The sequence below is a fragment of the Rhea pennata genome, chromosome 4 (genome assembly GCF_028389875.1).
Source record: "Rhea pennata isolate bPtePen1 chromosome 4, bPtePen1.pri, whole genome shotgun sequence".
NCBI classification, from domain to species: Eukaryota; Metazoa; Chordata; class Aves; order Rheiformes; family Rheidae; genus Rhea; species Rhea pennata.
This window is the reverse complement of record NC_084666.1, coordinates 56,321,084-56,339,663: the sequence shown is the minus strand read 5'-3', so window position 1 is coordinate 56,339,663 and position 18,580 is coordinate 56,321,084. Positions and strand designations below refer to the sequence as shown.

The following is an 18,580-nucleotide window of genomic DNA, read 5'->3' as shown; positions in this document are numbered from 1 at the left end:
GTGGAATATTGGTAACTTTGGGACTAAAGAAGGCATTCAGGAAGCATTTATTTAAATGGTTAGTTCACACAAATTAAGGCTAGAAGCGTTCATAATGTTTCTCACGGACCGTTCAGTTTCACACAAAACCCTCAGATCCTTCAGTTAGTATTTTTTTATCTTCTAAGAAATCAGATGTGATCCACAGGCAGAGAATTGGGAAGACTTGGGCATCACCAATCCCCACGGCTGCTGCAGTGACTGTAAATGATAATAAGCTCAGACAGTCTTACTGGCAATGTCTGTGAGGCTGAAGGAGCAGGAACATCTGATGGGCCCCAAGTTTCTGGCTAATCTGACATCAGTGAAACCATTCCCTACCGTCAGACTGAGCAATCGGTATGACACTAAGCATGCAAACATGATTTTTTCTTAATTGCTTAAAAGGTTTGGTTTATTCTGCTTGCAATCTCATCTCTAACAGTTGCTCCTGACGAAGCAAATAAAAGGCCCATGGCCTCTTCCTTGCCCGTGTCACGAATCTCCGCACGCGTCTGCGTGGCAGTCTGCAGCACAGGGGTACCTGAGCCAGCTCGCTGGGCCGCCGGCGGCAGTGCTGCAGTGGCGCTGCGAAGCTGTGCTCCCGCTCGTTTATCCCGCCGAGAGGCGAGGCACGGCAGCGCTCCCGCAGCGAGGGCTCGTCCCCGCTGCTGCGCCGTTTCTTCCCGGCCGCCCTTAGCTGCGTCGCCTGGCTGCACGGGGCGCTTGCGTGGGGTCTCGTGGCCCCCGCGCCTTCTCCGAGAGGAGCCGGGCTTGCTGGCGGGGCTCCGGCAGCGGCGTGCTGCAGCACCGCGATGGGCTTTGTAGCGGGGGTTGAAACCTGGCTTGGAAGTGGTCGCCCTGGCTGCTGCCGGCGGGGCTGGTCTGGCTGCCCGCTCTGAGCCCCGTACTGGCAAGGAGAACTGGCTTGGTGGTGGTACTCAGAAGTGCTAGTTACCCTGCACGGGCACATTAACCCTGTTTCAGAGCTTGCTTCAGGGGGGCTCAGAGGGAAACGGCACCCAGTTCTGGCCTTGAAAAACTAGCGGACTAGACCGCTGAAGCGTGACCCGACGGTGAAGTCATCCAAACGCTGGACGCGGATGTAGACCCGGTTCAGCGCTTCTTGGAGCAGTCGCTCCAGCGGAACGAGACCCCGCCGCCCCCCCCGGCGCCGCGTCGTCCCGCTGCGCGGAGCGGCGACGTTGGTTTGCGCACGGCGACGAACGTTCGCGGCCCGCCCGGCCCAGGCCGCGCGCTGCGTGCCGGCGCCTTTAAGGGGACGGGGGGGCGTGGCCGCCGCAGCGCTGACGTCACGGCGCGGGGTGTCGCTCTAGATAATACCCGGTCTCTTCCTCCCTTTCCAGATCCTTCTCGAACGCGCGGCGGCCGCGGCGCGCGCAGCCCGAGCCCTTCCGGAAAGTGCCGAAGCCCGAGCCGGGGCCTCACGGGTTCCCCGCCGGGCGTCACAGCGCGCCTGCGCGGAGCGCAGTAACCGCCGGTTGGTGGCAGCTGCTCCGCAGTGGGGGAGAGACGGGCGAGGAGCCGCGTCCCAGCAGCCGCGACGGTCGCCGCCGCCGCTGTAGTCGCAGGCCGGCGGGGAGCGGGAGGCAGCGGGCGCAGCCATGTCCGTGGTGGGCATCGACCTCGGGTTCCTGAACTGCTACATCGGTGTCGCGCGCAGCGGCGGCATCGAGACCATCGCCAACGAGTACAGCGACCGTTGCACCCCGTGAGTACCGGGGCGCCGCCGCGTCCTCCCCCATCCCATCCCATCCCATCCCCGCCGGGCCCGGCGCGGCGCTGCGGGGCGGGCGCGGCCGCCTGCGCCCCCCGCGGGGCCGGGCCCTGCTGGCCCGGCCCGGCCCGGCTCGGTCCGGTCCGGTGGGTGCGCGGCTCCCTCCGCGGGAGCGCGCTGCCGGCACCCGCTGCCGGCGGGGAGCGAGGCCGCGGGCTCCTGCCGGGGCCGGGCGGAAGCCCCTTGCTCAGCGGCGAAAGGAGCGTTTTGAGGAGGTGCTGTTTGGGGCAGGAGGTGACCGAGAAACGCTCCCCCCCCCCCTCGAACTTGCGGCTCTTCCGTGTCCTTGAAATACCGCGGCGCCCGTACGGCGCAGGAGGCACAAAGGAGCCTCCTGGTGCCCGTGTAACAGCTCTCTTCCGTGCAGCGAGGACCTCGGCTGCACTGCGTGTGTTACCCCGGTTCGCGCTGCTGTGGTTGCCAGGGCTTGAAGGTATTTCACTAACAACTTCGAGATGGAGTCGGGGTGAGACTGGGTAGGAGGAAGAGGAGGGTGTTGATTCACCAGGGAAACAAGGAAGTGGCGCGATGAGTTTCCTCTCCCTAAACCTGTTCTTACTTGCACCGTGCTGCATCTGTTGGCTGTGCAATACCGAGGTTTCTGGCAAAGAAGGGAGGGGGGAGGAATGGGCTATGTTAGTGATGATGGGATACGCAAGAGTAGGTGGAGATTCTTCTTTCTGTTTCTATGGGATACGCCTAGAATTTCTGAGAGCTCCATCTGTGCATAGTTGTTAAGAAAGAATCAGGAATTCATATAATACTCATAAAACTCGAGTTTTGGACAGTGCTTTCCTTCATAAAAGGAATTCATAGCTGACAATGGAAACTTATTTCTGCCGTATGAGGCCACAGTAACTTTAGCATTATTATCATTTCAGTCATGGAGAAATGTACATTTAGCAGTGCTTTATAAAGTTTTAGAGAAGTCCAGAGTGGCGTGCTAAAATGCAGGTTGTCTGTATTAATGAAAGTACTCTTTGAAAATGCTTAGCACTGTGTAGAAAAAATAGACCAGCTTCTTCTCTCATACTGGGAACTTTCAGGAAGATGTTCTACTGGTGCAGGTTTTATGAGAATTAAAATTCTTGAGGCATTTAAAATTCTGTGCAAAGAACCTCCTGAAATTGTTGTACAGAGTCCTCAGAACATCCACAGTTTCCTTCTCCATTATGATGCAGAGTGCTTCCAATTCCTGGCTATCCCTGGAGTGAATTTTTTGCAGGTATGCTTTGTGTAGGCTTTAGTGTGTTTAATATCCCTCACATTAACATATGTGAGTAGCTGCTTTCAATAAATTTGCAAAATTATTATAAAAGGAATTTAAAGCACAGTTAGCAAGACAGTGCTCACTTGTCACAGTGAGTGAACAAATACTTAAAGGCATTAGGCACCTTATTTCAGGTGATGTTTCTCTTGGCATGTTTCTTCTTTCTCTGAAATACAATATAGGAAAAAACATTAGGAACTTTTTAAAACTCTAAAAAAGTTATGTCTGCTCTACAATTTGAATTGCGTATGTTGCATAGTGCAGCATGAAAATATCTGAACTAGCTCTGGACAAGCTAGTACACTTAGATACAGAGTGCATTAAGACGTGAAAGGATACTGGGTTAGGTGCTAAAGATAGGATATTCCTGCCTGTGTTGTGCAGGGCTAATTATCACAGCTGGCTTCTGGTTTGGAGCCGATTCAGATGTCCATGCAATATTGCTGCGCACAGTACAGTGTTAGTGTAAGTATACTTCTGTGCTACGAACAAAGCGACATAGACTTCTGGAAGATGGTTTATTATCACATGTTAATCGAACACTCTTTAAATTGCGAGTCTGCTGTCCCAGTTCTTAAAACGCTCTGGTGAAAGCCCCTGGGTTAGCATTTTGACAGTGACCCTTTACTAGTATTTTCTGTAACCTACATCCTGTGATCTAGGGCATGGGATTACTAGCATTTTTATAGTGTGTGTTATTTTTGAAGTTTTAGTAGAAGTTTGGTAGAAAGAAAGAAATAAAATACTCTGCCATGAAGCCATTTATTTCAGCACAACTTTAGATCTGTAAGTCTTTTCATCCTTAGTATCTCTTTGGATATTAACTGACACTTCAGTTTTTCTGAGTTGGGAGCTCCAGCCAGTGGGTTGCAAGCATTTCCAGTGACCCTGAACAAATGACCTGGTCAACTGCTATATCTCAGAAACACGGTTTTGTGGGGAAAAAAATGTTGATTGTTGATGACTCATAATATTTTAATAACTTTTTTTAGACCATGAACAATTAGCATAATTACAAACTGTAATTAAAATGAGGAGGTAGTATCTTCTCCAAAACAACACATGGAAAGGATTGAAATGCCCTTGTGGTGGAGGGAGTTGCTGCTATTATAAAAGTCTTTGCTGTTCAAAAATGTCACTTCTGAGGAAGCCAGGGGATAGGCAGAGAGAGGTCTGTTGTCCTACCTGTTGCATCTCCTTGTGGCAGATGTGGTTCTTAAAGGGCTGTCTTGGATACAACTGTGAAGTTTAGAGCCTAAGAGAGCATATCTTTTTTTTTTTTTTTTTTTTTTTACCCTCCCTCCCACTCCCTCTTTCTAGCCAAGGGGGAACCCATGCTGTTGTGCTAGGACCTCAGTAACATAAGAAAATGATGGCAAGAACTTTCTCACGGGCTGGGACTTGATGTTTCATGCTGTATTATAGGTGTGAAAGTAATGATGTTCTCAACAGAGTCCAGAAAAAGCCTAATATAATGGCATTAACAAACTAACCATTATCCATAAAATAAATGCCTTTTAAGCCACTTGCAACCTTTGTTACTTGTTTTTTTTCTGATGTTTAATTATTACAAAGAATAATTAGGAACAGTAATATTAAACAATATAAATACAAAATGCTTACTGTTTGTAAAAGCTGAACTACTTGTATAAAATTGTAGTGCAGTGCATTCTCTACTTGCTGCAGTTAAATCCAGGGAAGGTTCCACATGTTTATTAAGGTCTTTATAGTAGAAGAGGTTGCTGGATAATACTATTGAATTACACACAGTACTGCCTTTGTAATGAAGATGGAGAGGAGGCGGGAAGCAAGCTACTATACTGACCTTTATGCTTTCACTAAACAATTCAATTTTGACTTTATGAAATCTAGATCATAGTTATTACTGCTGAATGATTTTAGATTGGTTCCTTTTTAGGGAACCAGTTCCATTTCAGATCTGTAAAAACAAAGGTGGCAACAGTAATTTCCAGGGGGGCATCACTGACAGTGCTTGGGAATACACTGATTAGAAGATAAGCTGGTTAGAAAATCTGCATTAAAAGTGAGAGGTAATGTGTGTGTTTTATTACTGGAAGAAGAAATTCTTTTAGGTACTGTGTTTTTACTTAAATTGCTCCCAGAACAGTTAGCACTGAGGCAGTAGGTAGAGCTGTCACTGGAGTTGTTGCGTATGCTTTCTGTAGGCTTTGTTGCTCCTTGAAAGATGGCCAGCCTGTAGTGCCCTTGATGCTCATTAGTAGGCTGGTGGAGAGGTTGCTGAATGCAGCAGGAAGGTGGCCAGATGTGTCTGTGGACCTTGGGCAGTCCTGTGCTGGGGCCAAGCAGGAGCTTGGTGGATAACCTGGAAGGCTGTGAGAAGAAGCAAGCCCCAAGGGGCCTTGTAGCCGGGAGCTTGGCAAGCTTGTTCCCAGACCATCTCCCCCTTTTGGCTGCCTGCCATGTGTGCCTCATAGTCCTCAGTCACGTGAAGTTCTTGATACGCAGTTTATAGTATTGAGCTCTTTGACTGTCTTGGGCTTGGAAGTTTTGTTTTTTTAATGGTTGTCTTATGATTATTTTTGTTAACGACCCTGAAATGTGAATATAGTTCTAGCAAACTTCAGGGTTTTTGAGTCAAGAAAACCTGACTGGTAAAATTCAGGCTTTTATAGTAAATGTCACAAGCTCTTTCAGTTACGAGCTGTGACCCTTACCTTCATGATAAGATCTGTAGACTACATCAGTGTTTAAAGAATATCTTAAATGTAATTATAAGGAAAACAACTGTGGTTGCTATCAGTTTCTAAACTAATTCACAAAGAACAAAAGAACCAGAATTTCTCAAGTTCTGGTGCTTTGTATAATAAAGTTAAATACCCCATCTGTGTTCTGCTACTACATGTATTTTAAAACTGTTTTTAAGAGTACTATGAAAATACTCTGTGTTCTTTGAAGCTGAATTTCTTCTTTCCTTTTTTTTTTCTTTACTTAGAGCATGTATATCCTTAGGCTCCAAGACCCGGGCCATAGGGAATGCAGCAAAGAGCCAGGTAAACGGATCAAAAAACCCCATAATTATCTGACTTCTTATGTTGAACTGTGGAAACAATAGTAATGAATGAACTTGGTATTCCTCTGTTGTAGAGGAATTACTATTGTAAAATACAATAGATAATTAGTAAGGTTCTCACTGCTTCAGTTCCCTGTATTGGAGTTGAAACACTGTTTCTGCCTTGTTTTCTGTCATTTAGAGTAAAAGTGGAGAGTGAAAAAAATCTGCTCCCCTCCACAGTAAAAAACTTTTCTTCTTACCCACTTGTCTCCTCAATAATGGAGTTCGTATTTCAGTCTCAATTGGGGGAGTATACTGTGTTTATATTTTAGAAAAGCTAAAACAGAAGTTGAAGAGTGAAAGCCTAGAATGTATATATTGATGTTTGTAAAGTGAAATGAATGCATCTTAGTAATTTGTTGTCTTAACTCAGAAGTTCAGACAGAAGTAAAATTTCTCTGTAAGTCTCTAATTTCACTTGCCACCTGAGAAGACAAAGAACTTTGAGAGTAAAATACTTTATGAAGTCTTCTGCTCAGTCATTTAATGACCAGTGTGAATTTAGAAAGCCAAAGCAGATGAGATCTTGCTGTCTTTTTCACATATACATCATGTTAGCATGCTGAGAAGAAGACTTCTTTCTTCTTAGCAGTGTGTAGGTAATTGGAAGTTGAATTAGCTACTTTGCCCTAGTGGATGTAAAGGTAATGGAGCCCACTGGTAATACTATGAATGCTCAGTATCTGGCAGAGGCTGTATCATTTTCTTTCTGAGAAACTTTACACTGCTTATCTGAGCTCAGCTTCTGAACTTTAAGATACCCTGTCAGTCACAGTTTTCTCCAGCTATTAAGCATGGTATTTAGACTAGTAAGCTCAGTTTATGCTGGAATAATTACCCTGGAGTAACTTTTTTAATAGTTTAAATACTGTGTTTGTTAGGATTTTTTTCTGGTCCTTTATGTTCTTAAAATACTTTAGGTGAAACACTGACTAGGGAGAGTAGCTATGAGGTGGTTTTTATCTCTAGGTGGAATCTGAATTAAAGCTGAATTTCAAAGGAAATGGAAGGCTTAAATTTGTTAAAGTTCCATTTAAGGTTAATGTAAGTAGGAGTTTCATTGTTGCAATGACTGTCTGCACCAATGAATGTGTAATAGGATAATCAAATGTCACATGCTGTATCAGAAAGCTCCTTTTAATAAAAGATGCAGTAAAAATTGACTACACACTTTCTGGTATTAAAAAGGGGGGAAAATGAGTTTTATAATGGAGAGAAGATTTTTCTAAAAAAAAAAAAAAAACTTTTCCTGTATGCTATGCCCCCCACCCTCTTATTTTCCAATAAATATATATTGCTTGAAGCAAGTTCAAACCCCTTCTGGATTGTCTTCTATACCACGTATATCATGGTCAACTCAAAGTGAAATATGTTTTCTACAGATTGTCACAAATGTAAAAAATACATTACATGGCTTCAAAAAACTGCATGGAAGAGCATTTGAAGATCCTTACATACAAGCTGAAAGGGCCAAACTTCCCTATGAGCTTCAGAAGATGCCGAATGGCTCGGTAGGAGTAAAGGTGAGTTAGAGCTTTGTGCAGAATATCTCTAGTGGTAAAGATTAGCACTTAAGAGCTTTGTGCCTTCCTACTTGAATTTACCTAAGTCTTCCTTAAGAAATCTCTAAATCTGTTCATGTCCATTTTAAAAAGAAACATCAGTTTAGCAGTAGAGTAATGCATCTTTTATTTTTCACGAAGTCTTCCTTAGCATATTTTTGTTATCTTTCTAATGTAAAGAAGTGAATGAATTATAAGGAGAAATGATTGGAAAGATCAAGAGAACTTGATCTGCAGTATGTACACATTCTTTTACTAATAAGACAATGTAAAAAGCTAGTGTGAAGCGTACCTGTACAGGTACACTCCAGAGCTATTAGCTCTAACCTAAAAAAAAAGGTTGTTTGGCTTGCACTTGCCTTGAATAAAATTTACTGTGTAATGAAGTTTCTATCTAAAGATGATGAACATTATTTACCCTATAGTAATATATGCTCAAATATTATACTAACCTTTTTGCTTTGAGATGTCAGTTGAGCTTTCTATACTTAACTGTAGTAGGTTATACCTTACGTTAACAGGTTACTCTCAAATAGATTTAATTATAGTGCATGACTATTAATCTTGGCTAAGTTTTAGCTCTTATGGGCATGCAGACACCAAGTTTCAAGGAAAACAGATAATGTATTGAATATTTAATCTGAACAGGTTATTTACTCTTAATTTACTTCTGAAATAAATTACTGCTGTTCTCAAAATTTAGACTTCTGACTTCAGACTCTGTATACATCTACCGTTAACATTTTAATTTGGATGCAGAGTGCACTTTTGAAGCAAATGTTCCCATCATCCTCATTTATTGCACTTTGGGTTGCTTTGCCAAGGAAATTCTTTTACTTTGTAGACATGCTCATGTTGTGCCTTAATAACTGCCAGTGTAAACATAGCCGTAGTTGTTCTTTTTTAGGTTCCCTGCACAGGGGTGTTCAGGATTGCTAGAGAAACCCCAGACAGACAGGAATTCAGGACATACAACCTCATGTGACACTCCCAAGTACAGGCTCAAAGATAGAGATGTGTTTTCTGGGCAGGACAGGACTGCTGGGGTTGCCTTGATTGCCCTTGCTCCACCTTATGTGCCTGGGTGATTCTTGAAGAAAATGAATGTTCATTGCATTTGTTCCAAAGCTTGGATTTTTAGCTCATGTCAGGAAGAACATGATGCTAGCTATTAAATTTTTTAAAATTAAAAAAAAGGCTGTAGCGTTTTGAATAATCCTTCGAAATAACTGAAGTGTCAGGGCTTCCTACAAATGGATGTTCAACAAAACTGATCTGTTACAATTTGTTCAAGTAGCATGAATCCATAGCATCAGTTGACATTGTGTTACCTATGGTGTTAAACCTGGGTCTCATTGATCAAAACTTAAAAAAAAAAAAAAAAAAAAAAAAAAAAAAAAAAATCAAGCAGCATGTCTTAGGGAAGAGATGACAAGTATCTGAAAAGATATTTTTGTGTTTTTTTGGTGGGACTTTTGGTGTTGGGTAGGCAAAAACGAAGCCTATAGCCTTCAGATTAGTTCTTGATTAGATGGCTTTGCCAAGATTTCAAAGGGAAGTTGAAAAGCTCACTTGTGCACTGGCCCGGGAGTAAATGCTTGTCCCTGCAAAATTACATCCACTGGTGCTGAGAAAATTTAACCTGAGATGATTTATTACAGAATTGCTTTTTTTTAAATTTCAGGTGAGATATCTAGATGAAGAGAGACCATTTGCAATTGAGCAGATAACAGGAATGTTACTGGCCAAGCTCAAAGAGACTTCAGAAAGTGCTTTGAAGAAGCCAGTGGCAGACTGTGTGATTTCAGTAAGTTGTAATATATTTATTGCCATTCTGTTCACAGATAACTTTAAACGTAACAATTTATGTCATGATGCGTGTGGGAACAGATAAAATAGAAAGAAATCACTTACAAAAAACAAAAAAAATCACTTACAAAAAACAAAACTGCAAATTTACATTGCAATACACAACTGTTTACCTATTTATAACTGATTTGCAAAAAAAAGTAGGCCTCTATTCTAATCTTTCTGACTGATAGTGTTTCTGTAATCACATGTCAGAAAATGAAAAAAAAAAAAAAAAAAACATTAAATCATTGTGGGTTTGGACAGAAAATACTTGCCAAACTGATGCAGATTTGCTGACTCGGTGCTAAGATAACTAGCTTGTTATAAATGGGGACTGGCCTATATGTGGTATATTGTCCTCATTTCTATAGAACTGTCCCAAACATATGTTAAAATCCTTTATATCTAAAGTTGAATGCTGTTGAGTTTTAGTGTAGATTCAGAGTTGCCTAAGCTTCGTGGCTCTGAGGGTCATACTAACAATTTCTGAGAAATATGAATGGCCCACATTTTTTTTTTATGGTTAGTTTGTTTTACCTGTGGAGCTTCTTGCTTTGATAGTCTCCTTGCCCAGGTTTTGGTCCTGATACAAAATTCTAGATTTCTGCCTTTCATATTGTCTGTTTCCTTTTCCTGCTTCACTTCTGCTCTTGTTCTGTGAGACATCTAGGCATGAACTGTTTGGGTTACCTCCCTCCTCCTTCTCAAATAGAAGGAAAATGGAAAGCTGTATGTGTTAGAAGTCTGTTCTGATCTTTTTTGCTTGCTTTTGTTATGGTGTACAACAACTTACACAAATACCTCCCACATAATAAGGAATCCTTGATAATACACTATAATGACAGCTAATGATACAGAAACTATGAATGTAGTGCTATGGTTTTAAGTTTCAATTAGGTTTAAAAGGTGACAGTTGATTGCAGCTAGTTTCTAAGTGGGTTCTGACTGTGCTTTGGCTGTTTTTGGTGGAATTGAGTATTGTTATACTGCAGTGCCAGCTTGCAGTGTGCACGTGGTAACTAAAAACAATACAATATATGGTATAGCGTCAGTTGTAACACAAATCCAGCACTATGGAATTAAGCTTGAACTATAGCTTAGTGCAGTAGTACTTTAATGACAGTTTATTTTTAGCAAAGATGTTGACTTTATGCTATAAAAATGTTTTTAGAAACTTTTTTTTTAAAGTAAAGACTTCAAGATCAAAATCTCAATAGAAAGAATGTAAAGAATAAGGGTTTTTCGTGCTTAAATCTAGTTCAAAACACTTGAGTCTGGACCTGAGCTAACAAATTTTGTTGCTTTGAAGTTTTTAATTAAAACATGCATTAAAATGAATTATCTAGCTGTTTTACTTGGACTACCTTATTAATCTGAGGCTAGCTTAACTGTTTCTCGTGGTATTAAAACGTAAAGGATTGTTTAATGGTACATCTGATTTCCTAGAATTAAAGTTCATGTAATGTCCTATATAATGATTTCTTGTGAACAGGTACCCAGTTTCTTCACTGATGCTGAGAGAAGGTCTGTAATGGCAGCTGCACAGATTGCAGGATTAAATTGTCTGAAGCTAATGAATGAAACTACAGCAGGTAAGAGGGCTACATGCACAGAAATAAGCAGCACTGCATGTAAATGCGATGGTGGGTTGCCTTTTCCCCCTACTTCAGGTTATTAATCTGTCAGGCCAGTGAGGTACCAGTGTTGCACAATCAAGAGCTTGGGAAAAGCTGTCACAGCCAATACCACCCAGTAGCAGCTTGGGAATTGGAAACAAAGTAACTTTGCTAGTGATGTGGTGTTCTCAGCTTACCAGACAGGGTAAGAGGATGAAACTTCCTTTGTCAACTGCCTTGAGCTGCCACATTAAACATAGTTACTCTGCTTCTGAAGTGTCTCTGCTATGGCATGGAGCTATGTTGGGAAGGCCTGAGCTAGCTTGAGAATCTCTGATAGATAATCCAGCTACAGCAATTCTTGGTTGTTGCATTAAATAATACTGTTGTACAATATTTTCAAAACCAGCTTTTTTCTTTCTAAAGATGACAGTAAATACACTGCTTATCTATTATCATGTTTATCATTTATGTCTGTAGTGAAGTCTTAAGTGTGATACTCTCCATGTTTTGCTCTACAGTGCATTTTCAAACGATGTCTCACTCATACAGCTTTTTCATTTCATTTGCAGTTAACTATTAATACCTGTTTATTTTCCCCAGTTTGATAAAAATGATAATGTGACTTTCTTGCTTATTGGAAGATGAATGTACTGGAATAAAAAATAAATCACTTGGGAGTATTAGTGAAATACATATTAATTGTAAGCTAGTACTTACTTGAGGTCAGATATTTAAGGGGGATTCCAAAAGGTGTAATCTAAAATATAATGCAGGCAAACTGCATTTTTATGCAGCTTTTTCTGAAAGCAGACCTTGCTGATCATATTTAGAAATAACTGCAGGACTTTCCAAAACATCTGGATCAAATTGAGCATAAGTTTGTGGGAGTGTGACTGTGTTTAAACTACTGGCAGACCTATCAGTTGCTGTAGCACTGGCATAAATGTCATTTGTATTAAGTAATTTGCTTATTGCAGTTTCCTGTTGCTGAAAAGTCTTTAGGAAGTTCAAAAACAAAGGTTTATAGAGGGGACATGAGTTTGCCTGCTGGCTGTGGTGAATTGCTTTTGAGGTACCGTATAAAAAAAGGCTGTGCTTCATGGGAACAGAAGTGGAGCAGTTTGAACTAGTAACAAAGTGTTCCTTGACTTAAATTCTCTTTTTTAATTCTTCAACCAACTTTATTGAAATCTAAGATTTCAATATCAATATTAAACTAGTGTTATAAATTTTTTTTCTTTATTTCTTACATTTTTCTTTATTTCTTTACACTTGAATTTTGCAAGATTGAAAGTAAGGTGTTTGAAGGAGAGAGTTCTATAAGGCTTGATCTGTATTAATAAAACAACAATTGGAATAGCCTTTTCACAAACAGCAATGTTAACGTGGCTACAAGCAGAGCTGAAATGTGAGGTGATAGCTTTAGTAGTGTTGAAATTTCACTTGATGTTCATTTTTCTATATGAACAGTGAAAAATCTGTTTTTAACAAGTTAGTTTTGCTTGTGATGAGCTCCTTCATATATGAACAATAATTCTCAGACTTTAAAATGATCTGATAGACACTGAATCTAAAAATTTAAACTGATGGAGTAAAGATGCTACTTAAAGTTAGCAGGTTGGAGGTGCACAGTATGAGTGCAGAACATGATTTCTGTTGGAAAGAGATGTTAGTTTATACGGAATGTTTAAATGTTAATTACTCAATTACCTCATGTTCAATCATGAGGCTTATGCAACTGTAAGTCAAACAGTAAGAAATGAAAATCAAGTTTAAAGCCCATGACCCTTTGCAGCCTTATGTTCTATTTGAGCATAGTAGAAGAGGTATCTGTAAGAAGAAATATAATAAGCAGCATGGTTCCTTTTTGTATTGCTTTTACCATGCTTTACATTTGCATACAGCTTCACCTTTAATTTACATCAGTAACTTCCTTGTGTTCTTTTTTTCAGTTGCACTAGCCTATGGAATATACAAGCAAGATCTGCCGGCCTTGGAAGAGAAGCCGAGAAATGTGGTCTTTGTAGATATGGGACATTCTGCATATCAGGTTTCAATCTGTGCTTTTAACAAGGGAAAACTAAAGGTAACTTTTCTGTGCTATACACTAAAACGTATTGACTGATACGTCAATACTGTGCTGGGAAGTGTGTGTTGTTTGTTTGTTTGTTTGTTTTTTTACTAGTAAATGCCTGTAGCAAATACTTTAGAAGTGCTGTATACCAAAATATTCTGATATTTTGGGCAATTTTGCCAGAACAATTTCTATGAAGTGCAGGAATAAAGTAGAATAAAGTAGCCCAAAGTATTCTGAAAAGTGCTTGACAGCTAAGTGTATGCATGATGTTTGTGCCCTGTTACCTCACTGAAACAGATGCTTGTATTTTTTGGTAGTCTCTATCTTTGTAGTCATGCAGCTTGCTTCTTTCTCTTCAGTAGAATGGGGAATTGGTGAACCAAACTTTTTTTCCCCCTCCTGCCATACATTAGGTCTTAATCTAAATATGTAAAATATAACTGAATGATCTTCACTTTCAAATTCTGAGATAACCACCACTCTCCCAAACTTAAAGGATGAGAGAATGTTTTTGTAAATCTATTTTGCTAGCAAAACATGGTCACATACAGGTCATATGGAAAGTGAAACTTTTGTTACTTAAAACACAGAACTAGTAATAGCATGACAGGATAGCTATCTCAGTCTGCTGCTTTAGTGAGATAGTAAATTGTGTAGGGGATCATAGCATGGTAGGAAGTAACATGGTTAATGTATTGGGGGTGGTTTGGGAGTTCTTTGCTAGATGAGTTTTTGAGGATTTCTGTTTTGGTTTGGTTTTTTTTGGAGGGGGGGGGGCAGGAACTAAAAGTTTGAAGCATTAACTTTAAATAAAAAGTTGCCCTGTCAGGTGGTTGCATAGTAATAACATACAGCAAAATCCATTGTGATTTTCTTATCATACCTGTTTTTTAAAGATGCTAACTTTTAAAACCATGCTCCATATAAAAGCTACCCCCAGATCTAAAACATTAACTCTGAGTTTAATTTTTGTTCTTTTGCTTCTACATAGGTCTTGGCTACTACCTTTGACCCTTTCTTAGGTGGTAGGAATTTTGATGAGGCTTTAGTAGACTATTTCTCTGAAGAATTCAGGACAAAATACAAACTGAATGTAAAAGAGAATCCTCGAGCACTGCTGCGATTGTATCAGGAATGTGAAAAACTGAAGAAGCTTATGAGTGCAAATGCTTCTGATCTTCCACTCAATATTGAGTGCTTCATGAATGACCTTGATGTCTCTAGCAAGATGAACAGGTACTGTGCATTACTTTCCCTGAAGTGCAATGAAGTGTGGTCTCTAAGCTGGCTTGTAATATGAGACCTTTTCTTTCCCCCATTGTTGCAGAGCTCAGTTTGAGCAATTGTGTGCTGCCCTTCTGTCCCGAGTGGAACCTCCCCTGAGAGCAGCCATGGATCAAGCTAGTAAGTAGGAGTTAATATAGGTGTTACTTTTGACTCAAAGTAACTGGTAATACAGTTAATCCTAGATCTCTTTAATGATTATTTTTTAATATATTTTTGTATTTATTAGAATTGCAAAGCTAAGTACTGAAAAGTTAAATGTAAGTTCCATTCATGTGCTTGTCATGTATGCATGATCTCATTTCTGCCTCATTTAGCGCACAAATCACAATGCAACCCTGGTTATTGACCCTCATTCACTCTGTGCAATGGAAAAGGTTGGCCCTCTGAAAGCTTGTTTCTTCTCGTGAGCAATGATAGCAAAACCATTATTCTTTGCCTTAACGTTTTGCTAGTGTCTGGCCAACTTCTTCCATATGTGATATGTACCTGTCCTCACTGATCTGAGAATCTGGCAATAGATACTTGAAAAAAGTTACTTGAAGCATGTGCAAATAACTTTCTTTTTCTCACATTACATCAGGAAAAAATGGATAGTGAATAGCTTACCCTTAATTTCAAGCCTCTTCAGCTAAACAAAAAGGAAAAATTCTCCTTATGTCAGTTAGCTAGAGAAGTAATCAAAGTAAGAACTTGAACAGTAACAACTACAGTAAAACTATACAAGGACTGATAGTTGTTAGCAATCACTTTGTGCACGGAAGTGTGAATCAAGAATTAAAGTTACCCTGCAAGTACAGTGTGATATTTATCATACGTTTTTAATTAAGGTTTTGTTTTTCTGTATTGGCAAGCAAAATTAAATTGAACATTTAATGAGATATATCTGAGTTTAGTTTATTCTTGTTTGGGAGGGATGAGGTGTTGTCCAGCAATACAGGGGTGCCTAAGAGAACCCTGTTATACACACTTGGGCTTATGGACACCAGAAAGAGGCGACACATGGACAATGCATTTTGAAGAAGAGCTGTCATGAAGTAACCACTGTTTAGATGTTTTGCTTCTGCATTTCCAGAACTATGTAACTAGAAAATTGTGTAGCCTTGCAGAAGGGACCAAGATTTGAGTAGAATATTACTACAAATCTGTTTTTAAAGATTTCATTGGTCATTGATTATATTCATTGCTTGTCACAGTGTGTAGATAATGAGTCCTAACCTCTTCTTGGTTGACCAAAACTAGCTTTTTTTATATCTTGATGATAACCTAAAATCCTGTGTGATCTTTTCTAGAACTTCAACGTGAAGATATCTACAGTATAGAAATTGTAGGTGGGGCCACTAGAATCCCAGCAGTAAAGGAACAAATCTCTAACTTCTTCTGTAAAGAAATCAGCACCACGCTGAACGCTGATGAAGCTGTTGCAAGAGGCTGTGCCTTGCAGGTATGGCTATTAAAATTCAGCTTCACTATTACTTATTTAATGTGATGTACTGCTAAAATACAAAACTAACCAAAAGGTACTACAGCTGAAACAAGGTGTAAGGTCTGTCTTGCTCTTTGAACACTTGGTCACAGTGGCCATGTAAGAAATTACATTTGGTGACTTAGCACTGATGTTAGAAGGCTGGACTTGAAGTGACCTGTTCAGCCTCATAACTCACACTGCTGTATGGTGGTTTGGAAGCTTTGTTCATTTTTTGTACTGACACTTACTAGCAAAGTAGCATCTGTTATTGTTAGCTTAATTTAGGTAAGTCACTCAGCTCAGATGACCTGATTGCCTTTCTACTTATAGTAGGAAATTTGTTGAAAAATTGTGATAAGCAGGACCTCCGTATGACCTGTACGGATTTGTAGCCTGTTTGCACTTAGAATACAGTAATTTCACCACATGAATGTAGTAAAACTCTGATCTTTCTTTTCTAGTGTGCAATTCTTTCCCCAGCTTTTAAAGTACGTGAATTTTCCATCACAGATGTTGTTCCTTATTCAATAACGTTAAGATGGAAATCATCTTATGAGGAAGGAACAGGGTAAGCTGTATGGTGTTAATTAAAAAGTGTGTGTGTGTGTATGCATGTATATGCCTTGAAACTCTGTTTATCCACTTGAACAGTTTCCATTTTCTTTTGTATCATACCTCTTGATTTTCAATTACTGCTTAGTCATAGAGTATGTATTTTAAATACTTTAGTGTTATCTTGCTTATTTTTTGAGAAGTGTGGCATAAAATGTATGGTCCAGCTTTGAGACCTACAGATCTTCAACCTGGAGCTCTTGTTATAAGCTGACTCTTTAAGTAAACATTATTTAGTTACTCGTTAACATGGCCGATGATCATCAACATAATGCATAATCAAAATCAAGTTGTGCTTCATGGTTTAACTTTATTCAATGTTTTCCTACTTCAGGGAATGTGAAGTGTTCAGTAAGAACCATGCTGCTCCATTCTCAAAAGTAATTACTTTTCACAAGAAGGAGCCTTTTGATCTGGAAGCTTACTATACTCATCCTCATGAAGTGCCTTATCCTGATTCCAGAATAGGTAAGAACATAAAAAAAACCAAACCTGACTTTCACAAAGTGTGTTTGTGGGAAATAAAAGCCCTTTTTAGAAGAGGTTTTATCTCTGTATTTCCTAGGTCATAGAAAAGCCCAAGTTCTTTTTAGAAAGGCTTGGCACAGTCTCCACTGTTGGATACAGTCATCAAACAGTATCAATACCATTTCATGGTAGTTTCTAAAAGGTTTACTTTCTTCATTCTGTATCTGTTTTACTGTTTCTGAATGCTTTAAGAAAGCAGGTACAAAGAGTTCAGCACTCTGTTCTGTGGTTCTTTTCACCTCTAAAATGGATCAGGATCTGATATGCAGGCCAACTTGGATTTTTCAGAGAAATTGGATCAAAAGAGCTCTTAACACTAGTTATCTGTCTAGACTGGTATCTGTTTTGTCTTTCTATTACTCTCAGAACATGCAAGATGGGCATTTCCTGACCTTAAGCATCTGTAGTAGAGTCTGAAGTGTTAGATGGTGTGAATATTTTCTTTGTAGCTAATAGTATCTTATTAATAGTAGTCTTCAGAGTTTTTAAATAAAATTACTAGGTATTAGTTTCTGATATAAACTTGGTAGGTATTTCCTATTAAACCATCTCTAAGATGACTGTCTCTTTTTTAGGAAAATTCCTTTACGTGTGCAGAGTCTGTATCACTTTCACTCAGATTTGCAACCTGTGTCAAAATGGGGTATCAGCCTCATTGCCTCCAGAAGGCAGTGTTCAGACTATTCATTTTCAAAAGTGTGAAGTGCATCTGTGTTGCTATGTTTTGTTTCTTAGATAAGTGTTCAAATTCAGACCTTCCAGGGGAGCACAGGGCTGCTGCTGGACTTGCTCCTGTGTTATATGTGGGACCAGTAGGACTATGGGGGTGTGCCTGCCTTTCAGGAATGAAGATGTGTTGTGATGCTGAAACAGCCATTGTTGATATGAGCTTTAATCTTTCTTTGTATCCTCTGCGCAGCCTAACTCACTAAAATATCACTGCATAGCCTTTATTAATATCTCTATTGAAAAGCTTAAAGTAACAGGTTTAGATCATGTTCTGTGTAAATTTGCAAAGTCTTACTCTGCAGAGCTGCAATTTGCAGTTATGTTCCCAAGGCTTCTTGTGAAGCAGTACCACTAGAACTGATGTTAGCTTGATAGTCTTGTCTGAGTAGTGGAATAAATGTTTGCCAGGCCTTCCATTGTCTTCAGATCTTCAAAACTTCTGGTGCTAGCTTGAATGCTGTGGGAATGTTCAGGTAGGATACTGACAACATCCATGCCTTTTTTTTTCTTTTTTTTCGTCTTCTTAACTCAGTTAAGTAGTAGGACTTCTCTGATCTGAGAGTAAGAGCCAATAATAGTATCAACTTTTTTAAATGAAATACAGAAAGCAACAGCATCCTATGGCTTATAAATTAACCAGTAATAATTGGGAAACTAGGTTTTCATTTCT

At 40.0% G+C, this 18,580-nt stretch overlaps 1 protein-coding gene across 2 annotated transcripts in view; it reads left to right on the top strand.

Annotated features, from left to right (window-relative positions):
* Positions 1 to 1,493: 1,493 nt before the first annotated feature.
* The window catches only part of HSPA4L (heat shock protein family A (Hsp70) member 4 like), a 30,545-nt gene continuing 13,458 nt past the window's right edge, over positions 1,494 to 18,580 (top strand). For both annotated transcript variants that reach the window (XM_062573984.1, XM_062573983.1), the window contains exons 1-11: positions 1,494 to 1,750; positions 6,061 to 6,118; positions 7,563 to 7,703; positions 9,427 to 9,549; positions 11,086 to 11,185; positions 13,165 to 13,298; positions 14,281 to 14,525; positions 14,617 to 14,693; positions 15,866 to 16,017; positions 16,503 to 16,609; positions 16,988 to 17,121. In XM_062573984.1, coding sequence (XP_062429968.1) covers positions 1,644 to 1,750; positions 6,061 to 6,118; positions 7,563 to 7,703; positions 9,427 to 9,549; positions 11,086 to 11,185; positions 13,165 to 13,298; positions 14,281 to 14,525; positions 14,617 to 14,693; positions 15,866 to 16,017; positions 16,503 to 16,609; positions 16,988 to 17,121 — 1,378 coding nt within the window. In that variant the 5' untranslated portion in view covers positions 1,494 to 1,643. The remainder of the gene's footprint in view (positions 1,751 to 6,060; positions 6,119 to 7,562; positions 7,704 to 9,426; positions 9,550 to 11,085; positions 11,186 to 13,164; positions 13,299 to 14,280; positions 14,526 to 14,616; positions 14,694 to 15,865; positions 16,018 to 16,502; positions 16,610 to 16,987; positions 17,122 to 18,580) is intronic.